Source organism: Carcharodon carcharias, chromosome 21 (genome assembly GCF_017639515.1).
Source record: "Carcharodon carcharias isolate sCarCar2 chromosome 21, sCarCar2.pri, whole genome shotgun sequence".
Taxonomy (NCBI): domain Eukaryota; kingdom Metazoa; phylum Chordata; class Chondrichthyes; order Lamniformes; family Lamnidae; genus Carcharodon; species Carcharodon carcharias.
Genome location: NC_054487.1, coordinates 21,199,423 through 21,224,971, shown reverse-complemented (window position 1 = coordinate 21,224,971; position 25,549 = coordinate 21,199,423). Strand labels below are relative to the sequence as shown.

Sequence of the window (25,549 nt, the reverse complement as noted above, 5' to 3'; positions counted from 1 at the left end):
CCAGGCTCGGATGAAATGCATTCCAGGCTGTTGAGTGAAGCAAGGGAGGAGATAGCAGGGGCACTGGCAATAATTTTCAATACCTTTTTGGCCACAGGAGAGGTGCCAGAGGCCTGGAGGACAGCCAATGTGGTACCGTTATTCAAGAAGGGAGGAAGGGATAAACCAGGGAACTACAGGCCAGTCAGTCTAACCTCAGTGGTGGGGAAACTATCGGAAGCAATTCTGGAGGGACAGAATTAATCTACATTTGGAGAGGCAGGGATTAATCAAGGACAGTCAGCATGGTTTTGTTAAGGGGAGGTCATGTCTGACCAATTTGATTCATTTTTTCAAAGAGGTGACCAGGTGTGTTGATCAGGGCAATGCATTTGACTTAAGCAAGGCTTCTGATAAGGTCCTGCATGGCAGACTGATAACGAAGGTAAAAGCCCATGGGATCCAAGGCAATTTGGCAAATTGGATCCAGAATTGGCTGAGTGGCAGGAAGCAGAGGGTGATGGTCGAGGGGTGTTTTTGTGACTGGATGCCTGTGTTCAATGGGGTTCCACAGGGATCGGTGTTGGGTCCCTTGCTGTTTATGGTATATATTTAGACTTGAATGTAGGAGGGTTGATCAGTAAGTTCGCAGATGACATGAAAATTGGTGAGGTGGTAAATAATGACGAGGATAGCCTTAGATTAAAGGAGGATATAGATAGGCTGGTCAGATGTGCTGATAAGTGGCAAATGGAATTTAATCCTGATAAGTGAGGTGATGCGCTTGGGTAGGACAAACAAGGCACAGGAATACATGATTTACGGTAGGACCCTGGGAAGTACCGAGGATCAGAGGGACCTTGGTGTACATGTCCATTGGTCCCATAAGGTAGCGGGACAAGTAGATAAGGTGGTTAAGAAGGCATATGGGATACTTGCCTTTATTAGCTGAGGCATAGAATATAAGAGCAGGGAGGTTATGCTGGAACTGTATAAAACGCTGGTTAGGCCACAGCTAGAGTATTGTGTGCAGTTCTGGAATCCGCATTATAGGAAGGATGTGATTGCACTAGAGAGAGTGCAGAGGAGATTTACCAGGTTGTTGCCTGGGCTGGAGAGTTTTAGTTATGAGGAGAGATTGGATAGACTGGGGTTATTTTCCCTGGAGCAGAGGAGATTGAGGGGGGACATGATTGAGGTGTATAAAATTATGAGGGGCATAGATAGGGTGGACAGGAAGGAGCTTTTCCCCTTGGGAGAGGGATCAATAACCAGGGGCATAGATTCAAGGTCAGGGCAGGAGGTTTAAAGGGGCTGTAAGGAAGAATTTATTCACCCAGAAGGTGGTGGGAATCTGGAACTCACTGCCTGAACGGGTGGTAGAGGCAGAAACCCTCACAATATTTAGGAAGTATTTGTTTGGATGTGCACTTGCAATGCCATGGCATACAAGGCTATGGGCCTAGTGCTGGAAAATGGGATTAGAATAGTTAGGTACTTGTTTGACCAGCGCAGACTCGATGGGCTGAAGGGCCTTTTTCTGTGTTGTAGACCTCTATGATTCTATGGCAAAGAAACCTCCTGCTGATTACCATGTACTGCCCTCCCCTCAGCTGATGAATCAATGTTCCTCCATGTTGAACACCACTTGAAGGAAGCAATGAGGGTGGCAAGGGCATAGAACGTACTCTGGGTGGGGGACTTCAATGCCATTCCCGAAGAGTAGCTCTGTATTACCACTACTGGCTGAGCTAGCCAAGTTATGAAGGACATTTCTGCCAGACTGGGCCTGGGGAAGGTGCTGAGGGAGCCAACAAGAGCGAAAACTTGACCACATCCTCACCGATCTACTTACTGTAGATGCACCTGTTAAACACAGTACAGGTAGGCATGATTATAAAACAGAGAACATCCATCGGCCTTATGTGCCACTGTTACCATGTTAAATGGAACAGATTCAGAACAGATATAATGGTGGCCGGGGGAGGCAGCATCCAGTGCAAAAGAAAAGGCTGAAGCAGTCGAGACTATCTTCAGCCAGAAGTTTCTGGTCTATTTCAGCCTCCTCCCGTGGTCCCAACATCACATAAGCCAGCCTTCCGCCAATTCGATTCAATCCACATGTTGGGGGGGGGAATTCAACGATTCACTCCACATGTTGGGGGGATTGGGGGATGCACTCCACATTTTGGGGGGGGGCGATTCAGCGATTCACTCCACATGTTGGGGGGGATTGGGGGATTCACTCCACATGGTGCGGGGATTGGGGGATGCACTCCACATGTTGGGGGGGATTGGGGGATTCACTCCACATGGTGCGGGGATTGGGGGATGCACTCCACATGTTGGGGGGGATTGGGGGATTCACTCCACATGGTGCGTGGATTGGGGGATGCACTCCACATGTTGGGGGGGATTGGGGGATTCACTCCTCATGGTGCGTGGATTGGGGGATTCACTCCACATGTTGGGGGGGATTGGGGGATTCACTCCACATGGTGCGGGGATTGGGGGATGCACTCCACATGTTGGGGGGGATTGGGGGATTCACTCCACATGGTGCGTGGATTGGGGGATGCACTCCTCATGGTGCGTGGATTGGGGGATTCACTCCACATGGTGCGGGGATTGGGGGATGCACTCCATATGTTGGGGGAGGGATTCAGCGATTCACTCCACATGTTTGGGGGGGATTGGGGGATTCATTCCACATGTTGGGGGGGGGGGGAATTCAGCGATTCACTCCACATGTTGGGGGGAGATTCGGGGATTCATTCCACATGTTGGGGGAGGGGAATTCAGCAATTCACTCCACATGTTGGGGGGGATTGGGGGATTCACTCCACATGTTGGGGGGGATTGGGGGATTCAATGATTCACTCCACATGTTGGGGGGGGGGGATTCAGCGATTCACTCCACATGTTGGTGGGGAGGGATTCAGAGATTCATTCCACATGTTGGGGGGGGTATTCAGCGATTCCCTCCACATGTTGGGGGGGGGGGGCCGGATTCAGCGATTCACTCCACATGTTGGGGGAGGGGGATTCACTCCACATGTTGGGGGAGGGGGGATTCAGTGATTTAATCCACATGTTGGGGGGGGGATTCAGCGATTCACTCCACATGTTGGGGGGGATTGGGGGATTCACTCCACATGTTGGGGGGGGCGGTATTCAGCGATTTAATCCACATGTTTGGGGGGCAATTCAGTGATTCACTCCACATGTTGGGGTGGGGATTCAGCGATTCACTCCACATGTTGCGCGAGGAGGGTGGATTCAGTGATTTAATCCACATGTTGGGGGGGATTCAGTGATTCACTCCACATGTTGGGGGAGGGATTCAGCGACTTAATCCACATGTTGGGGGGGTGGATTCAGCGATTCACTCCACATGTTGGGGTGGGGTTGGATTCAGCGATTCACTCCACATGTTGGGAGAGGGGGGATTCAGTGATTTAATCCACATGTTGGGGGGGGATTCAGTGATTCACTCCACATGTTAGTGCTGTTGAATGTCAAAGAGGGGTGTCTGGACTCTCTTTTTGCAGTTAGTCATTGCCTGCTAATGGGTACAAATGGTACAAACCACTTTTCAGCCCAGGCCTGAATGTTATCCAACAAGTTTGACACCATCCAGGAGTAAGCAGCTCACTTGCTCAACACCCCAAACATCACCCTAAACATTCACTTCCTTCAGCATCGAAACAGCACGCTGGCCTTGTGCATCATTTACAAGATGCACTGCAGCAACTTGTCAAAGTTTCTTTAACAGTGCCTCCAAAACCCATGACTTTTAACACTTAGAAGGATGAAGACAGCAGGTGCATGGGAACATCTGCAGGTTCCTCTCCAAATACCATACCACTCTGACCTTCATCATCATCGTCAAGTCAAAATCCTGGAACACCTACCTAACAACTCTGTGGCCATAACTGCACCACACGGACTTCAAGGAGGCAGCTCAATTTACTTTCTCAAGGGAAATTAGGGTTGGGCAACAAATGCTGGCCTGGCCAGTGACACCCGCATCCCATGAATGAATTAAAAAAAGTGTGATCTCCAAATTCTCTACATTCCATAAATGTTTAAATACAAGCTTGCCATTCCTTAAATACTATTTGATTTGCTTTACTCTTTTCAAATAGCCAATCCCCCATGAAACGTGTTTAAGAGGCTACAATATTTAATTAATTTTAATTCCAGATACAGCCACATCGACAGCCTACACAAAAAGCTAATATCTCTCCCTGCTGGCTCAGCTCATAAAATCTATACACGTGGGCCAGGGTTTTATTGTGAAGTGTCCTGTCATCCACCCCCCCAACCCACCCTCCACCGGATGCAGCCAGCCATTTAAATCTCCATTCAGCTTGGCAGGACAGTGATATCCTGCCGGGTGGGAGGGGCTGTCAAATCCTGGTTGTGAAGAACAGAAAACATTTCCAAGCACAAGGGGCGGCTAGAATATAGAAACCTGCATCACAACCTCTTATGGAAGCAGAATATAAACACTTTGAAAAGGCGATCAGAAAGCTGTTTATTAGGGGAATATTAAATGCAGCGGGGGAGGGAGTGAACAGGAGACGGAGGTTAGGCTGAGTGGGATATCAACAGCTCTGAGGAGGGATAAAGAGTGTGATTAGCGTGGGTGGAATATTAAATTGTGTGGAGAGTGACCCGGGGGAGGTGGAGGGAATGGACAGTCTGGGATATTAAAGATTTGGGGAACGAGCAGGAGTGCTGAGTTGGACTGGGCGGGCACAGGTCCGATGGGCTGAATCACCTATTCCTGTGACATATCACTCTGATGATAGCTGTGTGATTTAATAGGAATAGTAATCCATCGCACCGTGATGCTTCTGAAAGGAGCTGATTTGTTATCTGTTGAGAGGAGACAATGAGGATCTAGAGATAGTAACAGCTCATTTGTTTTATTTCCTAGAGAATGGAGGGAGCAGCCCTACTGCATTAATAGGTGGTGTTAGGTGAGAAGTCCCTCTGACACAGGTCATGGATGAAACGGGATTGAAGGGTTCAGGGGGCTCAGAATATGGTCCTCAAGGTCCTATTTGTGTTGATGTTCTTATTGTCCTGCTTGAATTTGGTGGCCTGGTGGTTTTGAAAGGATAGTGTTTATTTCTGTTGCTTTACTGGGTAACATCCTGATCAGAAGACTAGGATCTGCCAGTACCAGCAACCCGATATACAGGCAAACTCACAGAGCCTAATGTAAATGTTACACCTAACCCAGGAGCTCCAGAGTTAGCAGACAATTGTCAGCTGCGGGTCAGGGGTAGCACTCTTGCCCGAATCAAATGGTTGTGGGTTCAAATCCAACTCCAGAAACTTAAGCACATAAGCAAGGCTGGCACTCCAGTGCAGTACAAAGCAAGGAAGTTACGCTAAAGCTTTATAAAACACATGTCAGGCCCCAGCTGGAGCAGTGTGTTCAACTCTGGGGACCACGCTCCAATAAAGATGCCAAGGCCTGGGAGAGGGTGTAGAAGAGATTTACCTGAATGGTACTAGGGATGAAAGATTTCAGTTACGTGGAGAGATTAGAGAAACTGAAGTTGTTTTCCATAGAGCAGAATAGGTTAAGAGGAGATTTGATATCATGAAGAACTTTGATAAATAAGGTACACCAGTGGTAGAAGAGTAGGTAACCAGAAGACAGAGAGTAAAGTGATTTACAAAAGAACTAGACAATCACAGAATCATTACAGCACAGGAGGTCGTCACTGGGCCCACGATGTCTGCAGCAGCTCGCAATTCACCTACTGCAATTCTCCCACCTTCTCCCCACAACCCTGCATATTCCTCCTTTTCAGATAACAGTCTAATTCCCTTTTGAATGCCTCGATTGAACCTGCCTCCACCACACTCTCAGGCAAAAACAGAATTACCTGGAAAAACCCAGCAGGTCTGGCAGCATCGGCGGAGAAGAAAAGAGTTGACATTTCGAGTCCTCATGACCCTTCCACAGAACTCTCAGGCAGTACATTCCAGGCCTTAACCACTCGCTGTATGAAAAAGATTTTCCTAATGTCGCTTTTGCTTCTTTTTCCAATTACCTTAAATCTGTGCCTTCTTGTTCTCGATATTTTCACAAGTGGGAACGGTTTCTCCCTGTCTAATCTATCCAGACCCCTCAAGATTTTGAATATCAAACCTTCCCTCAGCCTTCTCTTCTCCAAAGAAAACAGTCCCAACTTCTCTAATCTAGTTTTAATGACTGATGTTCCTCATCCCTGGAACCATTCCCGTGAATCTTTTCTTTCCAATGCCTTCACCTCTTTCATAAAGTGTGGCATCCAGAACTGGACACGATACTCCAGCTGAGAGCAAATTAGTACCTGATACAAGTTCACATAACCCCTAAAATAAAAGCAAAATACTGCAGATGCCAAAGACCTGAAATAAAAACAGAAAATAACTGAAAAAAAACCAGAAATACTCAGCAGGTCTGCAGCATCTGCAGAGAGGGTAGCAGAGTTAATGATTCGAGTCCAATATTCATTGGAACCGAAAAGATGTAGAAATGAGATGGTGCTGTTGAAAGATGAGGGGAGGGGCAGTTGGGGCAAAAGAGAAGGTCAGGGATAGGTTGGAGCACAGGGTAGATTAAATGACAAAGATGTCAGGGAACACAAGGCAAAGGGAGTGGTACTGATAATATTAAAGACCCAAAGCACTGGTCCAGAGTAGGTGCTAATGTCAGAATAAAGGTCAGCACTGTTTGAAAGCAAAAACATGAGAAAAAGATAGATTGGCACTTGGGGGGGAAAACATAATCAAAATGGAGGATCGAGCTCATGGTCTAAAGTTGTTAAACTCAATGTCAAGTCCAGAAGGCTGTAAAGTGCCTAATTGCTGTTCCTCCAGTTTGTGCTGGGCTCCACTGGAACATTGTAGCAGGCCGAGGACAGAAATGTGAGCATGAGAGCAAGACGGTGAATTGAAATGGCAAGCGACAGGGATGTCAGGGTCAGACTTGCAGCTTAGGCGAAGGTGTTCCACAAAGCATTCACCAAGTCTGTGTCTGGAGACCCCCCCAGTGTAGAGAAGACTGCATTGTGAGCAGTGAATACAGCAGACAAAATTGAAAGAAGTACAGGTAAATTGCTGCTTCACCAGGAAGGAATATTTGGGCCCTTCGACTGTGAAGAGGGAGGTAAGGGGGCAGGTGTTAGACCTCCTGCCATTGCATGGGAAGGTGCTGTGGGAAGGGGATGAGGTGTTACGGGTGATAGAAGAGTGGATCAAAGAGGAAGGAATGTTCCGAACGTTCCCTTCGGGATGCTGATGTGGAGGGGCAAGGAGGGGAGGGGAAAGAGATGTGTTTGGTCGTGACATCATGTTGGAGTTGGCAGAAACGGCCACCTCCTGTGCCCGCCACCTGCCCCTTTAAGACACACCTTAACACCTACCTCTTTGACCAATCTTTAAGTGATCTGCCTTGTGCGCCTCGGTGTCATATTTTGCTTGAAGCACCTTGGGATGTTTTATTATGTTAAAGGTGCTTTATGAATACAAGTTGTTGTTATGAAAAACTATTAAAAGCTGGTGTTCCGAAAGATTTGCATACCCCTTGTACAGGGAACAGAAAGTTAATATGCAGGTACAGCAAGCAATTAGGAAAGCAAATGCTATGTTGGCCTTTACTGCAAGGCAGTTAGAGTACAAGAGTGGGGAAGTCTCACTGCTATTGTGCAGGGCTTTGGAAATATGACTACTGTGTACAGTTTTGGTCTTTGTACTCAAGGAAGATATATTTGCCTTAGAGGGGAGAGTGCAATAACATCTCAGTCGATTGGTTCCTGAGACAAGAGGATTACCTTATGAGGAAATATTCAGCACAATGGCCCTACACTCTCTGGAGTCTGAAGAAAGAGGGATGTTGTCATTGAAACATAGAAGATTCAGAAAGAGCTTTACAGGATAGATGCTAAGAAGCCATTTCTCCTGGCTGGAGAGCCTAAACTTAAAGGGCAGGGTCTCGGGATTAAGGGTTGACCATTTAAGATAGAGAGGAAAAGAAATTTCTTCACTTAGAGGGTTATGAGTCTTTAGAATTCTCTACCCAAAGAGCTGTGAATGCTCAGTTGATGAGTATATTAAAGTCCAAGTCCAAAAATCTTATGATCTCTAAAGGGAATCAGGGGATGTGGGGATCAGGTGGGAAAGTGGGTTCTGATCGAAGATCAGCCATGATCCTTCTGAATGGAGGAGTAAGCTCAAGGGGCTGTACCGCTCACTCTTGCACCTATTTCTAATGTTAAAAATTTGCAGGAATTTGGGGAAAGAACAGTGGATTGGGATTGATTGCATAGCTCTTCCAAAAGCAACACAGCTGCAATGGGACAAATGGACTTCTGTGCTGGATCATACTATGATTCTAAATGACCACAATCCGAGTTTCACTGAGGCAGTACCCACCTGTGACCCTGTCACTTTGTAGCTGTGAATGCCAGTGATAGTATCGATCAGGTTGTGCGCCTCGTCAATCACCAATACCTGCCCCTTCAGTTTGATGCCGGATGCCTGCCTGGTTGAGCTGTGCAGCAGCGTCTGGTATGGCATCACCACTAGCTGTCAGAAGTAGAGAGAACCAAAGAAAAAAAATCTCAGAGAGGGCGGGAATGTTCATTCACTGCTCACTTCAACTGCCTCAAAGTACCTGTGACCCAACAGTCATTACACAACTTCATAAAACCCAAAAGAAACAATTGCTGAGCCACAGCGTTCAAAACTAAACCCTCATAGTTTCACTTGCGTCAAGGTTAGGAAATATCCTGCTCCTCACCACCCACGTCCCTCTCCCCATCAACCAATAAATTGTTATTTCTCAATATTGAACACAGGTTGGAGGAGGCACTGAGGGTGCCGCTGAGTGTCTTCTGGGTGGGAGGCTTCAATGTACATCACCAAGAATAACTCAGTAGTACCAGTGACAGAGCCAGCTAAGTTAGAAGAATTGGCCAGACAAGGAGTGTGGCAGGCAATGAAGAACCAACATGAGGAAGGAACCTACCTAACCTCATTCTCACTGACTGCAGCCACATCTGCCAACGACAGTTGCACAATCCATGTGAAGACAAACTCTCCCCACTACCAAGAGCACTGAGCTAAGTGGGATAGACTAAAGGAGAGACCTAGCTGCCCAAAACTGGGTATCTGTGAGGTGCTGTAGCTCATTATATGAATGAAAATAATGAAAACGAAAACCCTGCAGGGGCTAAGATCAATCGACATAGTCACACCCATCTTTAGCTGCTTCAGTGATTTTCCCTCCATCGTAACATCAGGACTGGGACTGTTCACTGATGATTGTACAATGTTCACTGCCATCTGTAAAGCCTCAGATAATGGAGTAACTCATGGCCATATACATCAAGACCTGGACCCACACCTAGGCTTGGGCAGACAAGTGACAGATAACATTTGCACCACATTAGGTAACATTCATCTCCAACACAAGAAAGCCCAGCCATCCCTGTTTTAACTTAAGTGGAACGGCCAACATTGAAAGCCCCCACTATCAACATACTGGGAGGGTCACCACTGACCAGAAGCTTAACCAGACCTGTCTTATCACAGTGAGGCTTTACAAGCAGTTCAGAAGCTGGATACTCAGTGATGAGCAGCCCACCTCCTGATCCCTCAAAGCCTCTCTACCAGTTACTACAGCTCAAGTCAATGGTGAGATGGAATACCCAATATTCACCTGAACATTACAGGTGCTGAAACACTTGAAGCTCGACACCACCCAGCTCAAAGCAGTTCACTTGATCTGTGCAGCAACCACTGGACTTAATATCCATCTTTCCAAAGTGGGACACTGGAGTTATAATATGTACCATCTGCAGCAACTCACCTCCCCCACCACATCTACCAAAGAAATGCTGTGGAAACACTATCACCTCTGAATTTGCCTCAGAGTCACACAACATCCCAAACTGGACATATATCACTGTTCCTTCATCATTGCTGGGTCAGGATTATGAAACTCCCTACCTAACAGCATTGTGAGTGTACCTTCAACACACGGACTGCAACAGTTTCAAGTAGAAGACACAGCACACCACTTTAAGGATGGGCAATAAATGCCAACTGTTGCAAATCAGTATTTGAATTTTGTTGCCAAGCCATTCATTGAAAAAATGAACCTTCTCCGTACCTGGGCTGGTGGAATGGCGTAACGGCTGGCATAGTATGGACATGCCTTCATCTCCTTCCCCAGCAATACCAGCTGTTCAATGTCCTTCACCTCCACCAGCAACTCATCACGCAGGAACTGCATCTGCTCGTAGCTGTAGAATGGGCAAGTCACTCGACTCTTGCGTTTCCGATTCGGACTCTCCTCAGTCCCACTGGGCTTTCTGTCGGCTTTTAGAAAATGTAATTTGAATGTCAGCTCTCACCTGTAGCCTGACCCCACATTCACTGCTCAACGCAGTGGCTTGTTGGACCTGACAAGCACTATTTCCAGAGGAAGAAAACCTCCCCACCACCCTTTTCAATGATTAATCAATTAGAATCCTTTTGTTACATAAAACAAACCAGAGATTGTACTAAACAAAAGGCATCATCACTGTCAATATTGTTTGTATTAAAAAATTCACACAGGAGAAGCAGTGGCATAGTGGATTTGTCACTGGACAAGACCCAGAGTAATGCTCTGGGGATTTGGTTGTGAATCCCATCACGGCAGATGGTGGAATTTGAATTCAATAAAAATCTGGAATTAAAAGTCTAACGATGACCATGAAATTATTGCTGATTATTGTAAAACACATCTGGTTCACTGGCGTCCTTCAGGGAAGGAAATCTGCTGTCCTTACCTGGTCTGGCCTACATGTGACTCCAGATCCACAGCAATGTGGTTGACTCTTTTAAAAAGGAAAAATGCTCTGAACGATGGGCAATAAATGCTGGCCTAGCCAGCGACACCCATATCCCATGAACGAATAAAAAAGAAACTAAAGATTGGTGCCAGAAAAAGACACCTGAACATTTGTAATAGATTATCTGGTGATTTACCCTGATGTTGTTTGTGGGACCTGCTGTGCACAAATTGGTTGTCACATTTCCTACCTTATAGGGACTACATTTCACAGGTAGTTAAGTGGCAATGAAGCACTTTGGGTCATGCTCGTCATCAATGGTGCCATATAAATGCAGGAATTTCTCTCTTTCTATTTTAACCTGCTTGAAAACGTTGCTCCCATGGATTATGGAATTAACCACACTTTGCAATTAGATTACTAAAGTTCTGTAGTTCATTTCACGGTGAACATAGGAACAGGAATTGACCAATTTACCCCTCAAACTTATTCTGCCATTCAATGAGTTCATGACTGATCTGCAGCCAAACCTCACATACCCACCTTGGCACCGTATCTATCAGTGCCTTTAGCTAACAAAAATACTCCAATTTCAGATTTAAAATTAACAATTGATTGAGCATCAACTGCCATTTGGAGAAGTGAGATGCAAACCTCTATCACCCTTTGTGTGTAGAAATGTTTCCTAGTTTCACCCCTGGAAAGTCTGGCTCCAATTTTCAGACTATGCCTCCTAGTCCTAGACTCTCCAACCAGCAGATAAGTTTCCCTTTATCTATCAAACCTGATCCCCACAATACCTTAAAAGCTTCAATCAAATCACCATAATACTGTATAAAAAGCAACTGTTCTCCCAAGAGCCTAGTTGGTCGGAGGGGTCACCGCCTGATATAAACCAGGGGATCACAAAACAGAAGGTTAAAGTTCATGCCCTGTGCCATTTTAAGTCAGCTGATCTCAGCAGCAGGCTGTTGTTGGATATTGGCCTCATCACCGCTGGGCTAGGAGAGATGAGGAAAAGTCAGGCTGGGGCTGTGCCTGAGCCCTGCCACAGAACAGGCAGTCAGGTGAGGGCAAGATCACGGTTACATGATGCTCAGCATGGTGAGGATATCACCGAGGCTCAAGCATGGTCACCCAATCACAGTACCAGAGAGGCACAAATATATAAAGTAAGTGCCCTATTGCTGGAGCCTGAGCCGCCACCACCACTAGCCACTCCCCCGCCTAGACTGTGATTCCCTAAAGCCCCTCCCCCTAGACAGGAAAGGGGAGCAGAGAAGTCAGAAAGCAGAACAGAAAACAGAGGCAGTGATATTGTGTGTGGTACTGCTGCCCCCTATAGGCCCATTTCCATTAGCTCCAAGCACAGAAAATGCATGTCTTTTCTCCCTCACACAGTGAGCGTCCTATCCTGCTGTGTGTATTTGCAGCACTCAGTTTCTATCTCAGATCTCCAGGATTTGAAGCTTCTTTCTTTTACCTTTCTGTTTAATGAAGATAGGCTCCCTGTGAATGTAAATATGCCCAGTATGGTACAGTAGGTACGTAAGCCAGGTTTCCAGGTTATGATCGCAGAAATTTACAAGTTCATCTAGGTTGCTCAGTAACCACATCAGATGGAAGGTTCTGGGCTAACCACACATTCATGCCAACACTAAGAACACCCATTTCCATCTCTGTAACATCACCTGATTTTGCCCATCTCTGCTCATCTGCTGAAACTCTTATTACCTGTTACCTTACTCTTATCATCTTGTTACCTCTATACTTGACTATTCCAACGCGCTCCTGACTGGTCTCCCACATTCTACCTTCTGTAAGCTTTGGTTCATCCAAAACTCTGCCGTCCGTGTCTTAACTTGCATCAAGTTCCATTCAGCGATCACCCCAGTACTCGTTGACCTATACTGGCTCCCGGTCAAGCAACATCTTAATTTTAAAACTCTCATCCGTGTTTACAAATCTTTCCATGGCCTTGCTCGTTTGCTCGTCCCTATCTCCCTAATCTTTGCCAGCCCCACAATGCCACCCCATGAGATATCTGTGCTCATCTGATTCTTAATCTCTTTAGCATCCCTGATTTTAATGACTCCACCACTGGTGGCCATGCCTTCAGCTGCCTAGGCCCTAAGCTCTGGAATTCATGCTCTCTGCTGCTCCATCTCTCAATCTTGCTTTCCTCCTTTAAAACCTACCACTTTGGCCAAACTTTTGACTATCTGATCCAACATATCCTTGTGTGGCTTTGTGACATATTTGTTTCATAATACTCCTATGATGTGTCTTGGGGTTTTATTACATTAAAGGCGCTATATAAATATAAGTTGTTGTTGTCAGACCAGTCACACTATGCCCAACTCCTGGTGACATAAAACACAACCAGGCAAGGTGAATTTACACCATCAAGACTCCTGAACTGTAAAAACCCTATGCTAGGAAAGGAACACACTAACGGAAAACTGTTGAGCTATTCGATCCCCAGTAATGCCTCAGATGATGCAACTCAGTCTGGAACAGTTTGGCACCTGTTAAGAACATCTCAAGGAGGAGCAACATCCAAAAAGACTGTATCAAGAATAGGATGGGTAAAATAAGCCAACCCACTGAAGCCCAGCCAACACCAGCACTGAGTAAAGTCCAGCTCTAAATGTCATCAAATGTAATAGGAACTAAGTAACATTGTGGAGAAAGAAATTGAGGGATACAAGAGAAATCAAAGTATGGGGCATTTAAGTTTTAGAATGAACCCAATAGCTCAAAGCAACATTTACTAATTCTATGGATTCCTCCAAGTCTTGGCTTCAACAAGGAGAGCAAAGGGCATGTGTGATGGTGTGTCTTTCACTTATTAGGGACAAGAGAGGAGAGTTTAGATGTCCAAAAGGACATATTGGACGGAGGAGAGAGAAAAATTTGTCAGGAGGAGCAGGGGAGTAGCAGGTTAGCACTCAATAGTAACAGGTTAGCACTCATTAGTAACAGGTTAGCACTCATTTTATAAGACAGGACACTCAGGCAGACATAAAACCTAAAATAATAATTAGCCCCAGCTCCATTTTTGAGAAGGGCAGAAATTCCCTCAAGATCAGACCGAAAGACAAGATACAAGTTTTTAAAAGGGGAGAAACACAGGTTCCACTCACCACGTTTGTTCTTCTGCATTTCCAGGCACCTATCATTGATCATCTGGACCGACCGGAGATGCCTCACATCATCATTTACACACATGTTCTTCAGGGTGAGAGGAGGAGACAAGAGAGCCGAAAATTAAAAAGCAGCATGTTCTCCTATCTGGTTACTGTTACACATTAGCCATTACCAAACGAAGTGCATGTTCTGAAATTGCAGTAAACTACTGGAGCACAGTGGCAGAGCACAACATGGCACAGTTTATTTAAAAATACAGAAATTCAATGTTTTAGCAAAACTTGCTCAGACAGGGCAACCGGCAACTCTCAGTGGGTCAGCTTCAACAACTGGGCTCCTGTGTCAAGTGACCTGCTATATCATCTACCATTCGCATTGAAGGCAAGAAGTAAGAAATTTTATAGTCACCGTGTTGGTGAGCCACCAATAAATGACTCTGCATTAGATTACAGATTTCACATGAGTCTCAAAAAGAATACTGCAGAAAGGTTAAAGTTACATTTACAAAGTAAATTAAAAAGAGTTCCCTTAATGGGCACGTGGGTAAAGAAATCCCCTGAAGGAAGGATGAAAATGGGGGGGGGGAATATGTCATTTAGAGTGTTAGATTATTGCCCAGCCTGCACCAAGTTGTTGCTACAATTGGCCTCAGCTCCCCCACTGTCAGGAAGGAGGAAAAATGACACACAAACCATGCAGGGTCAGGGTGCCTGCTCCTTCCTCCTTAAGAAAGACCTGAACTAGGGGCATAGTTTAAAAATAAGGGGTCTCCCATTTGAGAGGGAGATGAGGAGGATTTTTTTCTCTCTCAGAGGGTCATTAGTATGTGGAACTCTCTTCCCAGTGAGAAGTGGAGACAGGGTCACTGAAGATCTTTAAGGCGGAGTTCGACTGACTCCCTTGTCAATCGAGAATCTAAGGCTGTGGGGGAAACAGGCAAGAAAGTAGGGTTGAGGCCACATCAGATCAGCCATGATCTTATCAAATGGTGGACCAGGTTTGAGGGGTCGAATCACTTACTCCTGCTCCTAATTTGTACGTTCATATGTATGTACCCAATTATACCAGCTGGAGTTACGTGTGTGTGTTTGCATCAGGTTAAAGCAAGGCTCCAGTTTTAGCTGTGATGCTGGAACAGGCTGATGGGCATCTGCAATCCAAGCCCCAGGAAATCTGCTCTGTCACAAGAGCAGAGGGAAAAAGTGTTGGATTTTTCCATTTCTGCCTGTAGATTCATCACATTTCCCATTCTTAGGCCATCCTCTAACCGGAAAAGCAAGAGTGTGAGCCAAGGTCTAAACATGGAAAGATGGCACAGATGAGGTTGGTTGATATGACTTTGTTTATTCTCCTCTCAGCTTGGACTCCTGTTACTCCCAAGCAGCACTTGAATACCCAAGTCAAGACTCACAGTATCATCTCAAACTCCCTCTTTCCCAGGACCTCAATATGAGTGAGCTCCTGGAATCCCTGAGTTTTCCCTTTCTTCCTCAATCTTCAGATCTTTGAAATCGGTTTAATCGACTCACTACTTCCTGATTTATCCCATTTTCTCTCCTAGTATTCTCAGCTCTGACGGTATCCTGTACCCTGGTCCTCAGCCTTTCAAATTGGCCTCACAATGCTTTTTTCAAAAAGCTATACTGACCCACTAGGAGCAGCCTAGTGCAGTTTCCAGTCTGGTCATGATGCAGTAACATGCTTCAAGCACACCAGCCAATCACCGGAGCTACATGGATCCTCAACTTTAAAGTGTGGATCAGCCCATTCCATTACATACCTGCCGAGAGCCAAGCGACACCAGCCTGATCTCTTTGCCAAAAGGACTTTTCTGAACCTCGTGTATGAACTGAGCGAGCTGGGAGTGCGTACGGCTACAGTAATAGATCTGGGAACAGAGAAATTGTTTGACGTCAGCTCAAAGACAGAGGGTTCTCATACCCAAATGCCGTTGGTGCTCGTTGTCTGCTTCTTAGTTCACGGTAACACAATCCTACCCAAGTTACCTGGCAGTTGACCCAGTCTGAGTAGGTGGGATAGCAGCATGATGGGACAACCTCATTCCATATGGGAATTGAGATAAAACTACACCCCACAATAAATATTTCATAAAGTCAGAGCATCTTGGCACTCTCTGTGACATGGTGGGGAACTTCACCAGGTGATGTGGCACAAAGCCCTATAGACCAAAAGGTATAAAGTTCAATTCCCAGTCTCTGTTGAGTTAGCTGATGTCAGCAAGAGAAGTAGCAGGGATGTTGCAATTGGCCTCAGCGTATCTGAGGTAGGATGGGCCATGAAGTAATAATCAGTGACTGTCCATCTGATCACTGCTGTTGAATGGGGATGTCCAGCCACAATGGGGTCAGACTCACCCAAAGGCTCATGTGCTCTACAAATAAACACACTACTAATTTCACCCTAACCCCTCAACGAGTTGTAGCCCGCTCCTAACTCCAAGTACCCATTACTTTCTATATAAAAAGGAGAAGGTGTGGCTATACTTAATATAAGACCAACTGCTGTAGAAAGAGATGATTTTAGTGTGCTAGTAGCTGCTGAAGCTATTTGGATTCAAGTGGCTCAAGCGAATGGTTTCTAATTAATCATTGGAGCTTGTTATAGGACTTCAGGACTCCCTATGATGTATATTGGGCACAATTCACTAAAACAGCTGGATCAGGCAACATCTTTCCTCCAAACCTTTGTTACATGCTCTTCCTCCAAATCATCCTCGTCAGACAAGCTGAAAAAAAAATGAAAACAGGGAAGAACCACCCATAAAACATCACAGAAATATCTGCTCACACTGAGCAACATAGTAGGTGTTAATTCTCCACAGGCTTTTCTAAGTTGATTCCCTCAGTGAGCAGAGCTTTCCCAGCCTGTATAATTTTACTCTCTGCGCTAGCCTCCCAGTAATTTTTTTGGGGGTCAAGGGGGGTTTGTTTTCTCCCTTCTCCCCTGAAAGTGAACCATTTTGCATGGCTCTGGTCCAGGGAGACAGGCAACCAGCCCACGTTTTCGCAGAGGTGGCCATCCTTATATGGGGGCAATCTGTTCTTGCCCAATATCTGCAACTTAGACTGTCCAGTAGGGATTATAAGATAGAGATCAGAAACAGGTACCCGGCCCCCTCATTCTTCTCTAGCCCACAGGCAGCCCAGGCGGTCGTAGCTTCAGCTGCCAACCTGCCTGTGATTAGCTAACTGAGCACAATCAGAGATTACAACTGGGATTTTCTCAAACATGCAGCTTAGTAATTATCTTTTTATTGTTTCTATTGCCAGAAAGACATTGAAGCTGTGAAGTTTTAAATTCAGATAGGTCTAATTACTGAATAACGTTGTAACTTTGTCATCATTTTATTCAGGCTCTTACTCAAAGCAACAGGAGAAACACCATTAGCACTATCCCCAATGCCCCAGAGCTGAAAATCTCAACAGCATCAAGATCAATGGTACTGGCTGTGGTCTGCCTGAGTCAGAAGGTTGTGGGTTCAAATCCCACTCCTAACACTTCAGTAAACTATCCAGGTTGACATTCCAGTGCAGGCCCCAGCTGCCTGCTCAGGTGGATGTAAAAGATCCAACAGCACTATGTGAAAAGCAGGGGCATTCCTCTAGTATCCTGGCAAACATTTATCCGTCAATCTTTGCTAAAAGACATTATCACATTGCTGTTTGTGGAATCCTGCTAGGCACACATGGGCTGCCACCAATTGCAATGGCAGTGAGTATACTTCAAAACTGGCTGTAAAGCACTTTGAGACATCCTGGGGTCATGAAAAGTGCCATATAAATGTACATTCTCTGTCTTTCTTGGAAAGAGGCAATGCCAGGACTTCGACCTACCTAGAATCCTTTGGTTTCTTTTCATCTTCACTCTCATAATCTGCCAGAACAAAGCTCTCGTCCTCCCCGTCCACAGTCTCTGTGCTCGACGCCTGTCCAGGAGTCACCACTTCTTTACTCATCTGAATGAGGTGTTCAGTATCATCTTCATCTCGCTGGGACCAAGCACAGGTTAAATGGAGAATATTCTGGCAATTGCTTGTCAAAGGAAACGTATTGTTACTGTATCCCACAGAGCAGAGGAAGTTTTAGGTACCGCCAGTGTGTAGAGACAATGGGTTAAATCTCTTGGCTGAATGAAAAATATCTCAGCTTCTGCCTTTTATCAAGCAAATGGAGGGGGGATCCAGGACATCAGGACAAGAGGCTCATGAGGATATGGGGAGGACCATGATCCCAGTGAGCGGCTTCCCCAAACACTGCTTTAAGATAATTACCATTCATTGAGTAACTCCCCTTATGTTTTTCTTTCAACGAACAGACCCAGCTCTCTCCTCTCCTGCATCTCAGTCCCTGCAACATCTTAAAGCTGCCGGGTTGCATACTGAAAATTGACTGCAAGGCCCACAGCTAAGGGGGTAGTCAAGTTGTCACTGTGCAGGGGGACAGAAGTACTACCAAAAATGCTCAGGACGTTAGACTCAGACTTAGAGAGCAGAGTGTTATAATTCAGCAAGCCAGATGGTGAATTAGAGCCACACTCTTGCACACTCTTTTATAAGTGTTTACTTACAGAGATACATATTCCTAACATAACAACAACAGTCTTTTCAGTCAGTTCCTAATCATAGGGGCACAAGTGTACCTCCTGTTAATGCCCACTACCTACATACAATTACACACAGTTCATATAAAAATTTAAAAAAATAAAAACTAGACTTTATAAGTACCAACATTTCAAACCAGATTTAAGTCAAAGACCTTGATATTCTGTACAAAGCATTACATTGCGAGACACCCCTTCCCTAGGACAATTTCATCATCATGTATCTTTTGTAAAACAGTCAGTTGAAGACTTGCATCCACCTATCAAATTTTATAGATTTCCTCTCTCTCCAGCATTTCTTTCAATGCTAGGAAGGTCAATCCGTATTCCATAACCTTTTCTACACATTTCTTATACAGCATTTCATTGATCACATGTCTCTCAACACGTCACCTCCATTATCAGTTAGAAACTTCATTGATGTCCCAACTTCAGTCCCTATCCATTTCTCCATTTTGTTTATAATGGCCACTTTGTCTAAAATGTAGAATGATAACATTTCTGACCTTGTCACATACCTTTAGATCCAACAACCTCACTGAAGTTATGTGCCACTCCAGTGCAGTACTGAAGGAGCACTGAACTGTCGGAGGTGCCATCTTTCAGGTGAGTTAAATCAAGGCCACATCTGCCTACTGTGGAGATAAAGATTCCATGGCCCGATTTTGAAGAGGAGCAGCGTATTATCCCTGGTGTCCTGACCAATATTTATCCCTCAATCAACATCATTGAAAAAAACTGATCATTATCATGTTACTCAAAACAGAAACAGCATCGGCGGAGAAGAACAAAGTTGACGTTTCGAGTCCTCCTGACCCTTCAACAGAACTAAGTAAAAATAGGAGAGGGGTGAAATATAAGCTGGTTTAAGGTGGGGGGAGAGAAGTTGGGGGGGGTGGTTGTTGGGACAAGCAAGCAGTGATAGGAGCAGATAATCAAAAGATGTCACAGACAAAAGAACAAAGAGGTGTTGAAGGTGGTGATATTATCTAAAAGAACGTGCTAATTAAGAATGGATGGCAGGACACACAAGATACAGCTCTAGTGGGGGTGGGGTGAAATAAGACTAAAAGGGAATAAAAGATATAGATTTAAAAATAATGGAAATAGGTGGAAAAAGAAAAAAACATATAACTTATTGGAAAAAACAAAAGGGAGGGGGAAGAAACAGAGAGGGGATGGGGATGGAGGAGGGAGTTCAAGATCTAAAGTTGTTGAATTCAATATTCAGTCCGGAAGGCTGTAAAGTGCCTAGTCGGAAGATGAGGTGCTGCTCCTCCAGTTTGCGTTGGGCTTCACTGGAACAATGCAGCAAGCCAAGGACGGACATGTGCGCAAGAGAGCAGGGTGGAGTGTTAAAATGGCAAGCGACAGGGAGGTCTGGGTCATTCTTGCAGACAGACCGAAGGTGTTCTGCAAAGCGGTCGCCCAGTCTGTGTTTGGTCTCTCCAATGTAGAGGAAACCGCATTGGGAGCAACGAATGCAGTAGACTTCTCTACCCCCACCCACCCACCTTAAACCAGCTTATATTTCACCCCTCTCCTATTTTTACTTAGTTCTGTCGAAGGGTCACGAGGACTCAAAACGTCAACTTTGCTCTTCTCCGCCGATGCTGCCAGACCTGCTGAGTTTTTCCAGGTAATTCTGTTTTTGTTTTGGATTTCCAGCATCTGCAGTTTTTTGTTTTTATTATTATCATAATACTGTTTTTGGGAGTTTGCTGTGTGAAATTTGACTGTTGTGTTTCCCACGTCACAACAATAACCACACTTTAAAAAGTACATAATTGGCTGTAAAGTGCATCGAGGTGTCCAGTGGTCGTGAAGTGTTATATAAATGCAAGTCTTTCTTTCTAATAGCCTTGTATATTCTTTATCAACTGCACCCGCATCTGTTAGCAGCATTCTTAACCTTTGACAGTGTTCTGATCATTCAGCAATACTCCTGCAGGCTCTCCTCCAGAACAGTGGGAGGTCCTGTTTCCCAGGGATGGCAGCAGGAGGCCCTGCTTCCTGTTCTGTGCACTTTTGACCAGTGGGAAGCCCTATACCTAGCATTGGCTGCACACCACACCTTGGACAACTCCAACCTCGAGGTTCACTGCAGAGCGCGCTTCTTGTTGACGCAGTCATGTGTGTGGATACACACACACCGGAACTGGAAGTCATCACTCTGCACTCTCCCTCAATCACCTTTAGCCTTCTCTCAACCCTCATTCCATCACTCTTGCCCTGCCTTTGGTGACCTCTGACCCACCCCCATCACTCTTGACTAGCCACCACTGACCCTCAAGCTTCCCCCGGTAGAGTGGACCTGCACCCCGCCCACCCCCAGTCACTCTCAAGCTGACATCTATCATCCTTGATCCTCCTTCTGTTACCCTCAGCTATAACCCTTGACCTCCCCACAATCACACTTGATATGTTTCGGCATTGACCTTCCCTGTGTAGTCCAGCTTCCTCCTTCTGTCCCCCACGATAACTCATAGGGCTGCCATCTCCCTCTGTCCCTCAGTTGGCCATGCCCTGTTCCCTTTTGAATGCCACCACCTGATCTGAATCATCAATGCCTCCTCTCCAGCAGTTGAGCAAAGCTCCGCACAGAGGAAAAAGCAGCCTCTCCTCACTCCAAATGCAGCATGCTGCACGCCATTTAAAATAGTCCTGTGTTTCTGATCTCTTTGCAATTTCTCAATGTCATTTCTCAATGTCTTTGCAATCTCAGAAGTCTCAGCTTCTGAAGCCCTGGGCCCCTCTTTGAGTTAAACCATTGCTCTTAACAACAGATCCAGAGACAGGCATACATTTTTCCAAGTCCATTAATCCTGCCAAAGCATCCTTTTCTCTAACAACTTCAAGGGATTTTGAAAAAATGTCTGGATGCAGTACATGTTCTCCATCTAAACTGTTTCCCAAAATAAAGTCAGCATTATCAAGAGGCAATTTGGACAATACTTCTACAATAACAGAATCATTAACTTAAGCACAGTTTAAATGCAATCTACACAGTGGAACAGGTGAACAATTTCCGTCAATATACTTTTTTAGTAAGCTCTATAGAGAAAAATTCACCTCTTCTGCTAACATTCATATTTGAGTCGACTTCGTAACTCTCAGAATAAGTATAATTTTGGCCCCTTTATTGGACAAAAATAGAATTACCACAACCTGAAATATAAAACTCCCATAATCTTTTATGTTCTGATCTACACACACTGTAAATACATGAGATGGAATCAGTTTGTCACAAGTTTCACTCACTGGTGCAGCATTTTCTGGAGAAACACTATTGACACACTTACAAACATCACCAGCTGATTTCCCAGCAATCTCTTTTAAATGTCATGTCTTATGACAAAAATAACATGCTGGTCTCCTTGAACCATACTCGGAGAAGCATCTGTCTTTTCAGCTCTGCTGCCCCCTTATGGTAATTAGTGTCTTGTTCATCATTACTTCTCTCATCTCTCCAACTTCTCTACGAAAACACTAAGGTTCAAAATATACAGGGGTGATGACAAATTCACCCTGGAAACCTCACTAATCAACCCCAGAAACCCAATGATGGGGTGAAAAATTCAAGAAATATCACCCATATATTTTGATTGGAGGAGCAGCAAGTGCGGGAGACAGACTCTGTGAGGAACTTCTCCTCCAATCAGAAATTCTGTCTCTCCCATGCCGCTCCTCCAATCACAGGTGCCCTTTTTTCTCTGATCTTGTCCTTTTACCTTGTTGGGGTGTCCAGTTTTCTTGGGTCAGCAGCACGGCCTGGATTTTGGTCAGGACCCCTCCCTGGTCTATCGTGAATCCTTCCAGCAGCTTGTTAAGCTCATCTTCATTGGAGATGGCAAGCTGGAGTTGGTGGGGATGATGCGGGTCTTTCTCTTGTCCTGAGCCCTGTTACTACCCAGCTGCAGGACCTTGATGGCGATCAGGTAGGCAGGGGCTCCGGCTTTGATGTGCTCAGCACTGTGTAGTAGCTGGTGGATGCGACCGACAGGGAACTGGATACCTGCTCTAGAGGAGCGGGTCTTGCCTATGATCTGAGCAGTTACCAGCCGCTGACGATCAGGGAGAAACTGCCACGGGCTCAGTACTCTCTCTGTTCTGTGTTTATTCCCCTGCCAGGGGTTCGCTAGGGCCCTACTCTGGGCCTTGGTGGGGTGGGGGGGATAAATCAGCCTCTAACTGTGTCCAGGCCTGGCTTCAATTGGGGTGGGTTGGCGTGTGTGTGTGTGTCCTCCCCAGCCCAGTGAGGGGTGCAGAGAGGTGGTAGAGCATTATTTTATGCTTTATTAAATTCTGTTCAGTAACGTGGTACTTTGAACTGATGTTTCTGACAAGTTGTCATAAGCCAGAATTGAGTTGCAAGGATGTTATTTATCCTGCACAGTGAGGGAACACCCAATTAAGTTGTCAATGAAGCCCAGTTGGCTTACAATTGAAATTCTCGACAGATTACAACATAGAACAACGAAAAGTACAGCACAGGAACAGGCCCTTCGGCCCTCCAAGCCTGCGCCAATCATATTGCCTGTCAAACTAAAACATTTTGCACTTCCAGGATCCGTATCCTTCTATTCCCAAACTATTCATGTATTTGTCAAGCTGCCTCTTAAACACCACTATTGTACCTGCTTCCACCACCTCCTCTGCTAGCAAATTCCAGACACTCACTATCCTCTGCATAAAAAACCTACCCCACACATCTCCTCTATAGTTTTCTCCTCTCACCTTAAATCTATGTCCCCTAGTAATTGACTCTTCCACCCTGCAAAAAAGCTTCTATCTGCTCTGTCCATGCCACTCAGAATTTTGTAAACTTCTATCAAGTCGCCCCTCAGTCTCCGTCGCTCTAGTGAGAACAATCCGAGTTTCTCCAACCTCTCCTCATAGCTAATCACCTCTAGACCAGGTAGCATCCTGGTAAATCTCCTCTGCACCCCCTCCAATGCCTCCATATCGTTCTGGTAATGTGGCGACCAGAAATAACACGCTATATTCCAAGTGTGGCCTAACCAAGGTTCTATACAGCTGCAGAATGACTTCTCAGCTTTTATACTCAATACCCCTGCCGATGAAGGCAAGCATGCCATATGCCTTCCTGACTACCTTATCCACCTGCATTGCCACTTTCAGTGACCTGTGGACCAGTACACACAGAGCCCTCTGCCCATTGATGCACTTAAGGGTTCTGCCATTTACTGTATAATTCCTACCTGTATTAGACCTTCCAAAATGTATTACCTCGCATTTGTCCGGATTAAACTCCATCTGCCATTTCTCCACCCAAGTCTCCAATCGATCTATATCCCGTTGTATCCTTTGACAATCCTCTTCACTATCTGCAACTTCTCCAACCTTAGTGTCATCTGCAAACTTACTAATTAGCCCAGTTACATTTTCCTCCAAATCATTTACGTATACTACAAACAGCAAAGGTCCCAGCACTAATATAAAAATAAAAACAAAAAATTGCAGATGCTGGAAATCCAAAACAGAAACAAAAACAAAAAAAACCAGAATTACCTGGAAGGTAATTCTGTTTTTGTTAAGGTCCCAGCACTGATCCCTGCGGAACACCACTAGTCACAGCTCTCCATTCAGAAAAGCACCCCCTTCCACTGCTACCCTCTGTCTTCTATGACCGAGCTAATTCTGTATCTATCTTGCCAGCTCACCTCTGATCCTGTGCCACTTTACCTTCTGTACCAGTCTGCCATGAGAGACCTTGTCAAAGGCCTTACTGAAATCCAGATTGATAACATCCACTGCCCTTCCGTCGTCGATCATCTCTGTCACTTCCTCAAAAAACTCAATCAAGTTAGTGAGACACGACCTCCCCTTCACAAAGCCATGCTGCCTCTCACTAATACGCCCATTTGCTTCCAAATGGTAGTAAATCCTGTCACAAAGAATCTTCTACTATAATTTCCCTACCACTGACATAAGGCTCACCGGCCTGTAATTTCCTGGATTATCCCTGCTACCCTTCTTAAACAATAGAACAACATTGGCCATTCTCCAGTCCCCTGGGACCTCACCAGTAGCTAGTGAGGATACAAAGATTTCTGTCAAGGCCCCAGCAATCTCCTCCCTTGCCTCGCTCAGTACTCTGGGGTAGATCCCATCTGGCCCTGGGGACTTATCCACCTTAATATTCTTCAAGACGCCTAACACCTCCTCTTTTTTGATCTCAACATGATCCAAGCTATCTGCACACTCTTCCCTAGACAAATCGACCGCTAAGTCCTTCTCTTTGGTGAATACTGATGAGAAGTATTCATTTAGTATCTCTCCCATTTCTTCTGGCTCCACACAAAAATTCCCACCTCTGTCCCTGAGTGGGCCCACCCTTTCCCTGGCTACCCTCTTGCTTTTTACATATGTATAAAAGGCCTTGAGATTTTCCTTAAATGACTTTTCATGACCCCTTTTAGCCGTCCTGATTCCTTGCTTAAGTTTCTTCCTACTTTCTTTATATTCTCCACGGGCTTCATCCGTTCCCAGCCTTCTAGCCCTTACGAATGCTTCCCTTTTCTTTTTAACTAATCTCACAATATCCTTTGTTATCCAAGGTTCCTGAAACTTGCCATACTTATCCTTCATCCTAGCAGGAACATGCCAATCCTGAACTCTTATCAACTGACGTTCGAAAGCCCCCCCGCACGTCAGTTGTTGATTTGCCCTCAAACATTCGCCTCCAGTCTAGATTCTTCAGTTCCTGCCTTATATTGTTGTAATTGACCTTCCCCCAATTAAGCACCTTAACCTAAGGACTCCTGCTATCCTTATCCACCAGTACCTTGAAACTTACTGAATTATGGTCACTTTTCCCGAAATGCTCCCCTACTGAAACTTCAACCACCTGGCCAGGTTCATTCCCTAATACCAGCTCCAGTATTGCCCCTTCCCTAGTTGGACTATCTACATATTGTCTCAGGAAG

The 25,549-nt window shown here is 45.4% G+C and overlaps 1 protein-coding gene across 2 annotated transcripts in view; it reads right to left on the bottom strand.

Moving 5' to 3' along the window:
* Nucleotides 1-25,549, bottom strand: part of ddx11 (DEAD/H (Asp-Glu-Ala-Asp/His) box helicase 11) — an 85,643-nt gene that overhangs the window by 44,178 nt on the left and 15,916 nt on the right. For both annotated transcript variants that reach the window (XM_041216427.1, XM_041216428.1), the window contains exons 5-10: nucleotides 17,834-17,988; nucleotides 16,683-16,725; nucleotides 15,760-15,867; nucleotides 13,976-14,063; nucleotides 10,163-10,371; nucleotides 8,422-8,574 (exon numbers count right to left, since the gene is read on the bottom strand). In XM_041216427.1, coding sequence (XP_041072361.1) covers nucleotides 8,422-8,574; nucleotides 10,163-10,371; nucleotides 13,976-14,063; nucleotides 15,760-15,867; nucleotides 16,683-16,725; nucleotides 17,834-17,988 — 756 coding nt within the window. The remainder of the gene's footprint in view (nucleotides 1-8,421; nucleotides 8,575-10,162; nucleotides 10,372-13,975; nucleotides 14,064-15,759; nucleotides 15,868-16,682; nucleotides 16,726-17,833; nucleotides 17,989-25,549) is intronic.